General features: G+C 39.9%; 3 protein-coding genes across 3 annotated transcripts; 2 read left to right on the top strand and 1 right to left on the bottom strand.

Annotated features, from left to right (window-relative positions):
- Positions 1-776: 776 nt before the first annotated feature.
- On the bottom strand, positions 777-10,276 carry LOC135633337 (DNA-directed RNA polymerase II subunit RPB1). The gene is made up of 13 exons (XM_065142726.1): positions 9,976-10,276; positions 9,600-9,863; positions 8,723-9,025; positions 8,482-8,640; positions 8,208-8,369; positions 7,909-8,129; positions 7,686-7,827; positions 7,265-7,600; positions 6,864-7,150; positions 6,512-6,770; positions 3,306-6,430; positions 1,384-1,437; positions 777-1,288 (listed from the first exon to the last, which is right to left on the bottom strand). Exons 1-13 carry the CDS (start codon positions 10,057-10,059, stop codon positions 1,186-1,188), a joined length of 5,499 nt encoding a protein of 1,832 aa, XP_064998798.1. The 5' UTR covers positions 10,060-10,276; the 3' UTR covers positions 777-1,185.
- A 604-nt stretch (positions 10,277-10,880) lies between these two features.
- On the top strand, positions 10,881-13,031 carry LOC135633292 (pentatricopeptide repeat-containing protein At1g20300, mitochondrial-like). Its single transcript, XM_065142629.1, has one exon. The coding sequence runs from the start codon at positions 10,935-10,937 to the stop codon at positions 12,525-12,527; it is 1,593 nt and encodes a 530-aa protein (XP_064998701.1). The 5' UTR covers positions 10,881-10,934; the 3' UTR covers positions 12,528-13,031.
- Positions 13,032-14,914: 1,883 nt separating this feature from the next.
- On the top strand, positions 14,915-16,387 carry LOC103989363 (putative UPF0496 protein 2). The gene is made up of 3 exons (XM_065194156.1): positions 14,915-15,061; positions 15,147-15,301; positions 15,384-16,387. Coding segments are annotated over exons 1-3 (1,065 nt in total). The 5' UTR covers positions 14,915-15,059; the 3' UTR covers positions 16,292-16,387.
- Positions 16,388-17,191: the final 804 nt, after the last annotated feature.

Genomic DNA, 17,191 nt, shown 5'->3' with positions numbered 1-17,191 from the left:
GCATGGTCAATGGAAGAGATATTAAGGGCCATCTCCAACTGTCAGCCATCGGACATTAGAATAACAACGAGTAGTAGTAAGCTGTCAATGTGCTACTAGTGGCAATGCGGATAAGGATTGCGGTCAACGATTTCTGCGCTGAAGATGACAATAATCCCGGTCGGGGGTTGACCGTCAGACTCAGTCGAGGAATTTTTACAATAAAAATATTAAAGATTTAAAATTAATTTTGATTATTAAAGATTTAAGATTCAAATTTTGATTCAATAAATTTTTAAAGATTACAACTATTGATAGTAAGATATTAAGAACAAATAATGTGTTTATAATTGATAAAATTATCATACTATTTTAAATAAATATATATATATATATATATATATTATGTTAAATTATAATATAAGTTAATTATAAATTATCTCTTATAATTAATTATCTTTAATCTCTTTTAATCTCTTTTTTTAAATACATGACAAAATCGACGATAAAAAAAATCAAATATTTTATTTTTATACAAATAAAAATATTAATATAATTTTTAAAAATATAAAGATCAAAATACTAAATATAACTAATTACATAAAATAATATGTAATTAATTCATCACCCTTATAGAAAAATAAATACTTCTTAAAAAATTAATGATAATTTAACCTTTTTTTTGAGATAAACAGTTTAATTAGCTAATCATACACCACATTATATTGATTTGGATCAAACCAAACGATTTATTTAGCCTGTCAAATTTGGTACCATAATCCATCAAAACAAGTCGATTTTGTCATCCAAGTCAAGCGATCATTCATCCAAAGTAATTTAGTTTTGTCTACATCCATGTCATTCCAAATGTATATATCAAACACCTAATCTAATGAAACGTATATAATAACCAAAACCCGTTTGTCATTTTAGGCTTAATCACATTCCACGGAACTGTTTTCCGATACCATAGACATCTCTATCAGCCAGTGTTGTTCACGGGGGGAGTCTTGAGGTTACAAACACACCTATGGATACCTAACTATTTATTCACTTGTGATCTAAAACAAACAAGTAAACCAGGCGACAAGATCATAGTCCGAAACACCATGCCATGGCATCAGGCATCTCGTAGTCGTAGTCCAGCATTCGAACCTTTACGTCAAGAGATTCTTGCACTCTGATGATGAATCAACAACGCAAAGATCAGCGGGTACTTTCCTCATCCTCGTTGCTCATCTGTGGAGTATACTGACTGGTGGATGATGGGGAGTAACCCGGTGACGTTGGCGAGTAGCCTGCACTCGGACTGCAATTATAATAGAAGCTAGGTCAAGTTTTGTTCTTAGAAGTGATGGCTTGTGGTTTAAACTGTAAACCGAAAATAATGAAATTTTGAGTAACCTGTACTGTGGAGAACTTGGGCTGTAATCTGGACCAGAACGGGAGTTAAATGGGCTGCAAAGGCACAAGAAGAAAGAGAAAAAGATATTAGTCAACTATGTTCAGTGTTCTCAAAGAGGCAAACTTGTAAGTGGCATACTAAGTCACATATGTTCCGGTGAGTCAGTTTAGTTTCAAGGTAGGTTTATCATCTTCCCTCCACTCATCTCACACAGAAATGTGTTATTCAATATTTCTAGTTGTGAGAGCGAGCTTAGCACAAAATGATACATTTAGGATGAGTGACATAAATTTTTACTGACTAGGATAAATGAGGATAATTTCAGAAAAAGAACTTGGGCCTTGTAAAATCATTACTTCATGGTAGTTCTAACTTTGATCTATAGATTGATAATCAGATTCCAGCACAATAAAAAAAAGTTATACTCACTGAAAATTCAATAATACACTTTATGATATTTATCAAGATACACCTCTGCTAGTCATATTAGGGAGTTCAGTTAGTGCTGAACTTCCCGAGCAATTTGTTTTCTTTCTTCTCGTATAAATAGAACCACCGTTCTGTTGTGATACTGATGCTTCCACGTTAACAAATTGAATAAGTTTATCATCAAATATCTTAATTAATATGAGTGAAATAATATGAGGGGTGAACGAACAAATGGAACAGTTTCTCTTTGAATACAGATATTAAATATGTTATTAATCATCTTACTCCATGAGTCTGCAACCAGTAACATGAATAAGTATGAAGAAAGAAACAATAATAATGGTGCTGGTGACATACACCCAAATTTTCCAATGAGTAAAATATGGAACTTTAGATAAGGCAACTATTCTATAAGTTGCCTTTTCCATGTCATATATCTATTAGTTGCCTTTTCCATGTCATAAATCTATAAGTGACAATGAAGGTGCATGAATAATCAAGCAAAAACTGAAATTGACATTAACAGAGAATTCGGTGATTACATTTCTCCCCCACTTAATAGAAATTTGATCCTCAAATTTGATTAAAAATAATATTAATCAATATAGTTAACTCTTGAAATACTAAGTCAAATGACAAAACTAAATTAGCTTGAAAAATATTCAGATTTAATATGTTACTCCAAAACTTTTAAGTCAAAAGATATATATTTTTTAACATAAAATATATGACAAATTAATGAAACTCATTGAAGAAATTTAGTTTTAGGTTACCCATAACAAGTATATTAAATTTTATATCTGATAAATCAATAAAATTTTTAAGTTTTAAAAATTGATTGATTGTTGACATAAAATATAAGTTGAGGTGCAACTCAACAATAAAAAACAATTGAAATGATAAAAATTTATCCAACTATTCAACATATATATATTTTTTATAATTTCAAATTATTTATATATTATATGTGTCAAAGAAATAACATTATATTTAATTCTCATTAGATCTCGTCATTGCATTAAACAAATAATATCTTATAATTAATTTGATATTAAATCAAAACTCTATTCAAATTAATTACCCATATAATTAAGTTTAAATATCAATGCATGATCAAATTTATTCAACTTCAAAGGTACATATTTTACTAATGTCAACAATAACTTTTACAAACTATCCTAGGACATGTAAAATATAATCCTAATTTTAAGAATAATATATACTAACAAAAATTATAAAGGTAAATATTTTTTAATTTATATTTTTAAAAGATCCTATAAAATTTTTGTACCTAAAATTATCAAAACTTTTACATCTAAGAAAATAATTGAAACTTAGTATAATCTTCAATTAGTAAAACTAGATATTTTAACTATAAATATTCATAATAATGTCAGACAAAACTAAAAAAAATTAATTATCGATTCTAAAGAAACAACACAATAAGGCACTCAAGAAAGCTCGATCTTTTACAACAGATGTAAACCCTTACCTGTAATTTGGAGATGATTGACCGTATGGACTGGATGGTGACAGCCTTGGACTGCTTGGAGAATAAGCAAGCGAAGGACTGTACTTTGCTGAGGCAGGATTGTAACTTGGAGATGTGGGGCTATAACTTGGGGATGTAGGACTATAGCTAGGAGATGTTGGGCTGTATCCCGGAGAAGTTGGGCTATAGGCAGGTGAGGTAGGACTGTATGATGGTGAAGTCGGGCTATATGAAGGTGATGTCGGGCTATATGAAGGTGATGTCGGACTATAGGAAGGTGATGTTGGACTATAGGATGGTGAGGTTGGGCTGTAGGCAGGAGATGTTGGACTGTAGGCTGGGGAAGTCGGACTGTAAACTGGAGAAGTAGGGCTGTAGCTTGGTGAAGTAGGACTGTAACTGGGGGAAGTTGGGCTGTAACTGGGGGAAGTAGGACTATAAGTAGGAGATGTAGGGCTATAACTGGGAGAGGTCGGGCTGTAGCTGGGAGAAGTTGGCGAATATGATGGACTTGTCGGAGAGTAAGCAGGACTTGTAGGACTATATCCAGGAGAGCTAGGACTGTAGGTCGGAGAAGTGGGACTATAACCGGGAGATGTAGGGCTGTATCCTGGAGAAGTAGGGCTATAACCTGGAGAAGTAGGACTGTATCCCGGAGATGATGGACTGTAGCCTGGAGATGATGGACTGTAACCTGGAGATGAACTGGGGGAGAAAGCCATTCCACCAACATAAGGAGAAAACTGAGCATCTGTAATCGGTGAAGCACGAATATTTGGGCTCAGCAAGTAACTTGGAGACATCATTCCTTCATGATATGGTGTCCCGGATATGGGTGATCGAGATGGTGTCATTCCAAAATCAAATCCACCAGGACCACCAAAACCACCATCCATATAACTAGGAAGTTGGAGTTCAATCGCCTGTTGCAACATCTGATCATTCAAATACAGTGCACAATCACCTGTGCCAATTGGTGCAAGCTGACCAAGCATAATATTTTCAGTAACTCCTCTAAGGTGGTCACCTTCAGCATAGACAGCAGCATCAAGGAGGATGTCAACAGTTTCCTCGAATGAACATCTCATCATGGGGCCAGTATCATTTCTATTGATACCATGCCGGGTGATGGCCATTAGGTGACCTCTGTAGGTCATTGTGTCACATAGAATAGCCAAGTGACGGTAATTCACATAAGATCCATCAAAAGATATGACCACACGCAACTCATCCAAGAGAGATCTCCGAACAGCCTCGATGCCAAGAACCTCAATAACTTCAATCAAGTGGTTGCTTGTAGTCCTAGTTGCATCAATATCTTCATGGCACATAACAGCCAAAAGATTAACGCCTTCAGTGTCGAGCATCCACTCAACATCTGGTTTGAAGCCTTCATTTTCATCAAACCTATTTATCTTTCCTGACTTGATAAAAACTTTATTGATATCAGGAATGCCCCGAAGTGCCATTTCGGTCAACATGTTGCTCTCGATCTTTTTCAAGAAGACATCATCCTCCGCAGATTCGTCTTGTAATTCACCTTTAGGCGCATCATCATTCATGATACGAATACGGAGGATGAGCTTGTCTGCATTATCATCATTAAAGATGCATGTCAAATCATCATCAAACTCATGATTGATCTTCTCTGCAATGTCTGCCATGCTCAACTTCTTGTCAACCATCATCTCGCGATTCAGTTCAATACGAAGCAGCCAAGGAGATATCTTTTCAGGAGCAATATCCTCATCTGGCATTTCATAATATGACTTGACAAATTCCACATCTTCCTCAATAATGGTACTCATAGGGTCAGGATCATACCATATTTCAGTGGCATGTGTAACACTTCGCAGTGTTGTGTATTCCAATGCACATTGTACATTCTTAGCCAGTTCTTTCTTTTTATTAACCCCAGGCTTCAAATAAACAGAAAGAGAAGGAGTTTTAATCTTCTTAGCAACATTAATAATTTCCCTCAACCTGGGAACTCCAAGAGTGACATTCTTGGCACTCACACCAGCATAATGGAAGGTATTTAAGGTCATCTGTGTAGCTGGCTCTCCAATAGACTGGGCAGCTACACAGCCAATCATTTCACCTGGAGCTACCAGTGACTGCAGAAAACGAGATTCAATTTCACCAATAACCCATTCAAATGCCTCACGAGTGAGCCTATACTCCTTCATAACCCGTTTGCTAGCAAATGAACTACGAAGAAGGATATTGAATAATAAAGTAGCATTTTTTTGAGCCTCCATGCTCAAAAAATCATCACCAGGAACCACTTTGAGCCTTTCTTGAAGCTTATCAATAGCTTCCACAATCTCCATTGGGTGCATGTCAGATGGCCTTCTCAGATCAATCTTGAATGTCTTTTGTGCATTCCAGATAAGTCTCTTGAGATTCACAGGCATAGGAATTGAGATATCACCAGTAGTAGCAATCTCAGTGCCAAGCTGGTAACGGTCAGCTTCTAGTTTCTGAACCTCTGCATCAAACACATTTCTAAACTCACGGATAGTTTTCAAATCCTCAACATGCTCAGGTTGTAAGTAGCTAGGATTCCAGTTGTCATCATCGATCTCATACCTGAAAACACTATCAAACTCGCCCTTTTTCATCTTCAACGAATCAAATTTCTGGTACTCAATCCAAACAGCATCCATACCATCTTCTCCATATAAGAACTGAATAACATCCCCCAGAGAATTTCTGACAGTACCATCATATTTAACCATTATGTCTTCCATAGCCTTTACAAGACGACGTTGGATGTAGCCCGTCTCAGAAGTCTTGACAGCAGTATCAATCAAACCTTCCCTACCACCCATGGCATGAAAAAAGAACTCTTGTGGTGTCAACCCACGAAGGTATGAATTCTCCACAAAACCACGACTTTCAGGCCCATAATCGTCTTTAGTGAAATGAGGCAATGTTCGATCAATGAAACCAAAGGGTATTCGTTTGCCCTCAACATTCTGCTGCCCCACACAGGCAGTCATCTGTGAGATATTGATAAAACTACCTTTTGATCCAGCAGTAACCATGGCCTTTAAGTTGTTACTTTCGGATAAGCTCTTCTGGGCACTACTACCCGCATCATCACGAGCCTTATTCAGTACCTGAGAGGCAAAGCACCTGTTCAGTAGATGAACATGATATTTTTTATATGATGGGCTAAGTGAAAATTTCATGTGTTGTACCTGATTTACTCTATTTTCGAACGAGTCCATCATGGTTCGCCCAGGTTCAGCTTCCAATTGCTTCTCCTGTGCAAGCTTGATAAGATCTTTCACGTCATTTTTAGCTTTTGAGATTGTTTCATTGATTTTCTCCATTGTTGCTGCATCGGCAATTGTGTCTCCAATTCCAATACTAAAAGCATTCTGTAACAGCCAATAGTTCACAAGCCACTGTGTGTGCCCCAAAAATTTGCGAGCTGCATCTGGGCCAACTTCTTCCCTGATATACAAGTATGAAACAAAGCAAAATAAGTGCTAATGGGATACAAAGCAAAGTCATCATTTTCCAAACAAACAGCTTAGTTAGACTTACCAGATGACATGAATAAGACTTCCAGTAGATGTTCCTAGAGTTTTTTTGCAAAGGGTGCCTGAAAGAAGTTCACCCTTCTCAATTCGAACTAGAGTGTCACCTGGAGTAATGAAACCAGTTTCTGATTCTGAATGCCATGCTGAAAATCTTATTAAGTTTATTTGCTTTGGGATGATCAGGTTGAAAACTTGTTTTCCAGTCCACAATGGCCTAGGTTTCAATATAGCAGGAGCAGGTACCTTTCCATCAAAGTCTTCCCACCACATCAAGATGTTCATAAAGACATCCTGTCACAACATAATAAAAAAAAATCCCCTCTTCAATACTGATTCATCGAGACTAGATATTGTGAAGCAAAAGCACAAAAAGGCAAGCAAACAACACTTTTCTATTGCTAGCACCTTTTCTATAAATGTATCCCTTTTGGTAATCTTGCGACATCCCAGAAGGGTATCCTGGACAATACCCATAACAGGGCGATTTGACTGAGGTGAAACAATACACTTTGGTACCATCATTAGCTCTATGACTTCTGCTCTGGTTTCAAAAGATTGGGGAACATGCATGTTCATCTCATCACCATCAAAATCAGCATTATACGGAGATGTTACAGATAGATTTAAGCGAAAAGTTGAGTAAGGCATAATTTTTATCTTGTGCCCCATGATGGACATTTTGTGGAGACTGGGCTGCCGGTTGAAAAGAACAAAGTCACCATCACACAAATGGCGCTCGACCTACCAAAATAAAATAAGTTAATACAATGTAAACCGTAGAAACGAAAGTAAAAATAAATATAAAAAACCAATTATACAAACTGGCCTTGTATCCAAGCTCCAAATGGTGATCACTGCTTTTTTTCAAGTATCGAAGATCAAGCCTTTGACCATCTTCTCGTATGATATATTTTGCACCGGTTTTTCCAGGAGGAGGATGAGGCCCATATTCCACAAGTTCTTTTAATCTGCAGAAGCAAACAACTGTTATGAAACTGTCTATCATCCTCTATGTGACATTTATACAAGGCACCACATGAGCAAATTACCTCTCAATATTGTATGGGGTTACAGTCTCTGGGTACGTAAGATTCAAAGCTATGCTCCAAGGAACTCCCAGTTCATCAATGTTGATTGTAGGGTCAGGTGTAATAACTGTTCGTGCTGAAAAATCAACACGCTTTCCCATCAAGTTACCTCTAATTCGGCCTTCTTTAGCCTTTAGTCTACTGCATATAGATTTAATGGGCCGTCCTGACCGCTGTGTAGCCTGCACAAACAGAAAATGGATTTCACAAAAACAAACATACAAAATCATAAGGGAAGCACAGAACTGGGCAAGTCATACCCTAGGCTGACCAGGAAGCTCATTATCAAAATATGTGGCAATGTGAAATTGCAATAATTGAGCAAATTCTGAAATAATGTGAGCTGGAGCCCCATTCCTCTCTTGCCTCCTCAAATTCTCATTGTGCCTAATTATCATTGCCAATTGATGTGTCAAATCATCCTGTTGTCAATAAAAAGTCAGCACATTTAAGACACTAAAAAAATGCAACTAGCTTAATTGTAACAGGTTAAAGTGCTCTGGCTCATGTGCCTTTAACTCTGAACGAACTCACCTCACTCCTCGAAGAAGTATCCATCATCACAGAAGGTCTTACAGGAGGTGGAGGAATTGGAAGAACTTGCAATATCATCCAATCAGGGCGGGCATATTTGGGATTTAAACCCAATAGCAAACAGTCCTCATCGCTTATCCTCTTTAGAACACTAAGAACCTGCAAACATGTTTGAAAAAGGTAGACTTATGCATGCATTCTCCAGTTATGTAGTCCATTATGAAGAGTTCCAAGGAAATACCCTCTCAGCAGAAAGAATTTGTTTTCTCTCAGCAGGTTCAGGAAGCTGCTCTTGTTCATCAGATTTCTTTTTTGGAGCTTTATATTCTGCAACCATTTTCATTCCATCTATGGTAATGTTTGGCTGCTGAGCACCACATCCACCCCTGCTCTTCTTCATTGGTTCTTCTGAGTCTTGTTGACCCTGGACATCAATGTCATCACCACCAGAACATTTCTTCTTGCTTTTACAGGCATCATATATTCTCTTCAACCTATTTTTTGGGTTCCTAATTTTCAAAGCTTGCTTGAACCTGGTATCCTCCTGAAACAAAGCACAAATGTGGTAAGAAGGAAGTTTGTGCTTAAAATGCTAAGTAGTCATATGCTCATCACATATACAACCATAAAACCACTGTCTATCACAATTCTAGAAATAGAAGAGAGGCTGAACCTAAGCTTGCTGCTGCAAAAACAACATAGAGTTTCACATCCTAGCCATCCAAATAAGTTGAAGTTTGGCGCAAAAATTCTACTAAAAGGAACAATCTTATTATTTAGATAACAATTAAACCAATGATCAAGTAACTATCATGTCAAATATCAGTTTTTTGAAGAGTAAAAAACTAAAAGTACTCCCACCAAAGTCATGTTGCGGCTCTTTTCTCTAAGGTGTGCATACAAACTAAATTTCGCTCAGATTGTATATAGTAGCTAAAACTTCACATCCACCAATACAACCAGAAGAATACCAAAAATGAAGTTCTAAATTTACTAAGAACCTTAAAGTCTAGATCTTTTTTAGTATACTCAAGTTAAAGGACCATTTTCTTCGTGTTCCTTCCACTTGAGCAAATGATTCCTAAGAGAGCCATCTGAAAGGTGCCGATCAATCGTACCTCATCAGCAAGGATCTTGGAGCAATTGAAGCAGACGCAACGCATAATAGCAAGCACCGTCTTGAGGAACCCGATATGGAACATGGGTTTGGCGAGCTCGAGGTGACCAAAGTGACCGGGGCACTCCGCCATGTTAGCCATGCAAGTCTCGCACTTCATCTTCCGGTCGATGGTGCCGAGCCGCGGGTCGCTGAGCCCTGCTGGCTTCGGCTTGCCCCGCTCCATCGTCTCTCCGTGCTCGATCTGCACCACCGACATTTGCCGCTGCCGCCCGACACCCAAACAAGAACCAAATCAGGCTCAACGAACCACCGAAACCAAGCATCAGTAGAACCCTAGAATGGGAAAGAAAACAGGGCGGGATTGCGAGGATTACGATCTCGTCGGGGCTGAGGATGCCGAACTGAACGGTGCGGACTTTGGCGACCTCGGCCGGTGAGAACGGGAATCGCGTGTCCATGACTGCAGAATAGGGGAAAACACTAGGGTTTTGATCAAAAAATTGGGGCTTTCAGCGACGGAGAGAAAGAATCGAATCGAACTCCTGCTTCGAGTTCGTTTTTGGAGTTCGATTTGTCCTATGGCGGTCAATTTTTGCTTCGGCAAACTTGTTGGATAGCGCGATCTCCTCCCATCTCACGCGGAAAAGGAGGCAACCGCGAGCCGAATCCAGTGAAAGAAAAGGAAAGGGGGTGGAAGGGGGGTGGGTCTATATTTATAGACGGAGGCCGACCTAGGGCGACGGGTTTCTGCTATCGTGCGCCGGAGGACAATTGGTGTTTGGCTTCGTGATGGTTGATCTGGACCATCCGATTGTTGTCGGCACGTGCGCAGTTGACTTGGACTTCCATTTTATCGGATTTAAAATCCTTTTTTTGGCTGATAGATTACATGACTCTGTAAGTGTTCACTTCTCACTTTTTCTAAGCAAAAAAGAGATTTAGTCTCGTACGAATATTTTTGGGGGAAAATAATTGTTTATTAATTAGCTTTGTTGTCCAAATGTTAGCTTTTAGTAACAAAAAGTTATTTATTATAATTTTTGTTGCTCGAGAATAAGATTAAATCCAGCTGCTATATCCACAAAGTAATTAGAAGTTGCCAAAAATCAAATCCCAAAAAAAAAATACTGAGAATATATATATATATATATATATATATATATATATATATATATATATATATATATATATATATAAGCTTTAATTTCGATCTGTTAAAGGCGAAAATATCTGGAATTGGGCCTAAGCCGGCCCAATTAAACCTCGTCTCTCTGTACTCTGGAAACAAAACCCTACAACCGCACTCGTCCGCTGCTGTCGCCAACCGTCGGCCATGGCTTTCCTGCACACACCAAGAAGGCCTCCTCGCTCCTTCCTTCTCCCTCTCCTTTGCAAACCCCTCTGCACTTCTCCTTCTCCGATCGACTCTCCCCCCTCCGACATCACCATCGCCACCGCTTCCATCTCCCCCACCGAGTCCAAGCTCCTCGATAACCTCCATGTCCTCATCAGGGACCACCACCGCGACAACCCCCACCTCGCCCCGTCTGCCGCTTCTCCTCCCCCTGATCTCACCATCCCGTCCCTCTCCTCCTCCTTCTCCAACCTCTCCCCCTCCCCTCCTTCCGCTTCCCTCGCCGCTCTCCTCGTCGACCGCTGCGCCTCCCTCCGCCACGGCATTCCCTTTCCGCAGGCCCTCGCCTTCTTCAACTGGTGGCTCGCTGCGTCGCCCTTCTCCTCCCCTTCCCCTGCCTTCGCTGCCGCCTTCATCGAAATGATTGACCTCTGCGGCAAGCTACGCCACTTCGACATCGCCTGGCACCTGCTCGACAAAATGCGCGCTTTGGGAATCCCCGTCACCAATCAGACGTTCTTCACCTTGATCCGCCGCTATGTTCGTGCTGGTCTCCCCGAAGATGCCGCCGAGGCCTTCCGCCGCATGCCGAACTACGGATGCGAACCCGAACCCAGTACATTTGCCTCCCTCCTTGCTGCCCTTTCAAAGAAACGCCTTGCTGCTGAGGCCCAGTCTCTCTTTGACGCCCTCAAGCACCAATTTCCTCCTGACGTTGTAATCTACTCTTCACTCGTCCATGCCTGGTGCCGTGCCGGTAAGCTCGACGAGGCCGAGCGTGTTTTTGCCGAGATGGTGGCGAATGGAATTCCACCAAATGTGTATACCTATACTGCTGTGATTGATGCAATGTGCCGAGCGGGACAGATTCCCCGTGCAAATGAGCTTCTTTGCCAGATGATTGACGCTGAGTGTTCGCCCAACGCAGCTACTTTCAATAGCCTGATGAGAGCGCATGTCAAGGCTGGGCGGTCGGAGAAGGTGCTGCAGGTCAATAACCAGATGAAGCAATTAGGGTGCGAGCCTGACATTATAACCTACAATTTCCTTATTGAAACCCACTGCAGGAAGGACCAGAAGAACCTCGATGCTGCCCTCAAAGTGCTTAACCAAATGACTGCAAGAGGGTGCATCCCAACTTGCCACTCCTTCAACCCCATATTTCGTTGCATCATAAATCTTGGGAATATTAATGCAGCACACAAGCTATATGATCGGATGAAAGAGCTTGGATGCAAGCCGAACACAGTTACATATAATCTGTTAATGGAGATGTTTAGCAAGGAGAAGTCGATGGACATGATGCTGAGGATGAAGAGGGAGATGGTGGAGGAGGGCTTGGAGCCAAACATTAACACATATGGGGTATTGATCACAGCATTTTGCGAGAGAGGACATTGGAAGCGAGCTTATGGGTTAATGAAGGAGATGTTGGAGGAGAAAAGTCTCAAGCCAACAGCTCCGGTGTATGAAATGGCGATGACACTGCTGAGGAGAGCAGGGCAGCTGATGAAGCATGAGGAACTTGTGGAGAAGATGGTTGAGCGTGGATTCATTAATCGACCCTCGTGATGGCACAATGTGGTACTGACCGATGATCATCTACGAGCAACTATAGCTTGTTTACTGGAAAGCAGTATCATCTCATTAAAAGGCAATTCACGGGATATGCTCTTTTATTTTATTTATATCCAAGCAGAGATTTCATGAGCCATGCTTTGTTGCTATATCGTTGAGTACTGAATCATAAGAATTAGGCTTTAGCAGCAACTGTAGTTTTTTGTATGCGTTTCTACTAGGAAGAAGTGTCATTCTTTTAGAATGCAGTTCGTGGGGTATAGGATTTTGGTGTCTTTGTATCCAAGCAGATTTCATGAGCTCATACTTTGTTGTGATATATCAGTGAGTGCTAATAAGAACTAGGCTTTTACAGCAACTATAGTCTGTTGTGTGTGTTTCTACTAGGAAGAAGTGTCATTCTGTTAAATTGCAATTCATGGGACATAAGATTTTTGGTGTATTTGTATTTTGTTGTTTTATCAGTGAGTACTAATAAGAACTACGCTTTTACAGCAATTTGTTGTATGTGATTCTACTAGGAAGAAGTATCATCCTTTTAAAATGCAATGCTTGGGACATACGATTTTGGTGTTTTTGTATGCAAGCAGAGATATCATGAGCCCATATTTTGTTAGTAACTGTCAGTACTTAAAATAAGATGTAGAAGAAAACTAGCAGCCTCCAATATATGACATATGCCTCTGGGAAGATGATGCTGTATATAGGGCTATGTTCTTATCATGCATTGGATATTACATGTTATGAGTTTAAATTTTATATTGGATCCTTTCTTAACAACTTAAGCTTTTAAGCTTTTGTAATTTATGATGACCCAATAAAAATATCTGTAAGTACATTAAATGTGATCCTTAGTTCTTAATATCTTATGTTCTAGTTTCTTTTTTCAGTTAAATACTGTGTCTTGAACTTTGTCTTTTTTTTTCCATATATATATAACAAGCAATTGAGCTGCCATATATTCTTCCCTGTTGCCTATTCTGATTCATATTCTTCCCTTGGATATAACAAGCAGTTAAATGCATGGCCTATCCTTGCTCTTTGTAAGAACTGTGATCATAACATTAATTCTGTTGTTATAGTGTTTTTGAGATGGCTACGTGATACATTACAGTGTTTCAACTTCCCATTGTCCCTGATTCTTCTGATTAATGTCTCTCTCTTTGTAAGAACTGTGATCATAACATCAATTCTGTTGTTGGTGTTTTTGAGATGGCTATGTGATACATTACAGTGTTTCAACTTCCCATTGTCTGTGTTTCTTCTGATTAATCGTCTCTCCTTGTCCCTGTGTGTGATACATTAGTGTTTCAACTTCTCATTGTCTGTGTTTCTTCTGACTAATTGTCTGTCTCTCCTTTTCTCTGCGTGATGATTGATCTGCAGAAACTATAAGCTTATGTAGACTGTTGCAGTTTTGCCTGTTGTTTTCCCTCTTTGTTTGGTTTACATGAAAGATAAGCTTCAGCAAAGAGAACTCATGGTTGCATGGACCTACAAGTTGAAAGAACAAATAAAGGATTGCATCATGCTATGTTCTGTGAGTTTGTTAGATTAAATTGAAAAGGCCAAAAATAAATCATATATATTATTTATTATGTGTGTGTGTGTAAGTTGAATGAATCCAAGTCAAAAATATTAGAATTAACATATATGAGACTGAACAAAATATATTTTGTAAGGTTAAGCTATTAAATTGTGATTCAAACTCAATATATATTAATGAACGCTTTTAATGTCTAGCAACATAAGATTATTTTAATTTTATAATATATACTTCATGTTTAATAGAATAGCATTGCAGGAAGACATCTGAACTCTCATACAAAAATATAGATCTTTTTTTATTCATGAGTTGCTACAGGTAATTAAAGTTATATTCATGAAACAAAATTTAAAGATCTTTTTTCTTTTTCTTTTTCTCTTCAAATACACCTTGTACTCGATCAACTTAAATTGATTTATGATGCACTTCAATTTGATCTAAGATAGTACGTACGCATAGGAAAATATTTACCAAGTTAGTCCAAAGTACCTAAATAGTTAATCATACTGGGATTTGACTTTATCACTCCATCCTTAATTATTCCTGATGTGAAACATACTCTATTCAACCCACTTAAATGGATACAAATTCGTGAGTACTCCCCACCCGTTCGTCGTGTCTACCGACACCGATGCCGATGCCATGTCATCGCCAACTCATCAGGCGAAGAAAAGAACAGAACAAATCCAAAGAGAAACATCGCAAGAGATCTCCGTCACCGTCATCACCTAACCCTAAACATGGCTCGTGCACGCCAAGACAACCCCCCCCCCTCCCTCCGTCCCTCTCGAGCTCAGTATCTTCGTGCGGGAAGTGAAGCCACAAGCCGCGGGAATCTCGTCGTCGCGTCAGCGGACGAGGCGCAGGTGGCTCCACATCTCCAAACTTTGAGGTTCGTGACGCGTCCTTTTCGCCCTCCGATTTCGGTGGCGCGCTGTGAACTCCCACGATTCTGTCCTCCGGAATCTGTCCGTGTTTGTATGTACGTTGTCGACGTTGTGTGCTGTGGTGGTGTCTGCAACGTGTATTCGAAAATGACGGCGTTTGCATTAATATCTTGGAGACAGGGACGAGCATGAGGCCTATATCCCCTCCTCCTCCATCTCCTCTCCTCAATGTCCAGGGAAGAAGGCAGAACCTGCCTCTAGTCCATCACCACCTCTGCAACGGAGGAAGCCTAGAATGTTTCCCTCCATGTCTCTGCTCTGGTACCATATCAGTGGTGAGTTCATGGGTTCGCCTGTATCAACCTTTCTTGTGTCTATCTACCTTTTTCGTGTCATCGCTAACTTGTAATCTTGCAGGTGAACCAGTAGAATCACATACGAGGAGCAGCGGCAGCAGCTTCTCCGCTACCGAGGAGTGCTGGCGCTCTATCGGAGGCGATAACGCATGCGCCCATGGCGAAGCGTCACGACGGCCGGACTACACGCTCCTCCTCGAGCCAAAACAAGACGCCCTCGCTGCGGTCATACGCAGCGCCCGGCACCGCCTCCCCTCCCTCCTCCCCGACTTCTTCAACGCCACCCTCGGCGCCAGCGACTTCTGCGGCTCCCTTGTCGAGTCCATTCGCCGCGCCCGCGTCGACCAGATCAAGCTCCACGAGGGCTTCCCGGTCCCCGATGCTCGGCGGCGGCCCGTGACGGCTACCCTCCGCCGCCTCTCCAGGCTCCACAACCCCTTCTCCGACTCCGCACGGCTCCAGTTCGAGAGGATCCACCAGGCGTTCGACCCACTGGTGCGGCGGCTCATACATGCGCACCGCCGGGCGATGCGGCGGCTGAGCCATGCCGACTTGGCCGCCAGGGCCGCGTCGTTCTTCGCCTGCGGGGTGGCCGTGACGATCCAGGCCCCGTTCGCGCGCGCGGAGGCGCAGCTCGGCGCCGCCGCGAGGGGAGCGTTCGCGCTGGACCGGGACTTCGACACCATGGGCAGCATGGTGAGGAGGCTAGGCGACGAGATCGAGCACACGAGGAACGTGATCAAGCTGTTCACCGACGACGGCGACGACGACATGGGAGAAGGGCTGATGCTGAAGGAGGTGGCCAGGGAGCTGCAGGTGAGCGGGTGCGAGTTCATGAACAAGCTCGCGGAGCTCGAAGAGCACGTCTCCACGTGCTTCCTCAACATCAACAGGACGAGGAGGATAGTGATGCAGGAGATAGTGGCTCACCAGCAACGACAGATCTATACAACTGAAGCCTTGGATTAGGCTCTTTTGAGTCCTTGCCTCATTTTGTTCATTTGATGTGTATTTAGTTGATTTCAACTGTGAATCTTAATCATGTTATATATACCTCATAATTTTTTAATATAATAATAGTAATAATAATATAAATCTATCTCAAATAGTTAGGACTTAATTATTATTATTATTACAGTTTTATAATAATAATAATAGAACATAAATTGCCGATTAGTGGTTTCATTTTTAAGTGTGCAAAGAGTTATTCTTGAGATCTAAATTTACTATAAAGAGCAACCTAATTTTAAATCATCATAAGTATCTCTGGTGAAGATCCAGAGAAAACTTGACTGATAATTTTGTTGAGGTTAAGATGGAAGTGACATGAATCCAAATTAGTGATATTATATTCATCCTCTTACATCCCATATATGACTAAATTAAGGGTTATTCATAATCAAATTAAACTTTTTTTTTTCTGATAAGGAGGGGATAAGAAAATATTTAATTTTTTTGTTTTATATTTGTTTATTTTTATAAAAATAAGTTTTAATTTTTATTTTTAAAAAATAGTATTATTAATATAAAAATAGTACTTAAAAAATATATTAATTATATATTATCTTTTGTAATTAACTATATTTAGTATTCTACTTCTTATATTTTTAAAAATTATATTAAGATTTTATAATAATAAAAATAAAATATTTAATTTCATTTCTATTTACGCCGACTGGAAATACCGTACTCACTAATAAATTCTATAGTATTTTCGATAATAAAATTGATGATACGTAAAAAATAAGATTAAATATTTTACTTTCATAAATATAAAAAAAATTAATATATTTTTTAAAAATATAAAAATTAAAAGTACTAAAGGTAATTAAATGGTGAAGTAATATGCAGTTAGCTCACTCGAAACAC

Source organism: Musa acuminata, chromosome BXJ1-1 (assembly GCF_036884655.1).
Source record: "Musa acuminata AAA Group cultivar baxijiao chromosome BXJ1-1, Cavendish_Baxijiao_AAA, whole genome shotgun sequence".
In the NCBI taxonomy this organism is placed as follows: domain Eukaryota; kingdom Viridiplantae; phylum Streptophyta; class Magnoliopsida; order Zingiberales; family Musaceae; genus Musa; species Musa acuminata.
This window is presented reverse-complemented; position numbering and strand designations above follow the sequence as displayed.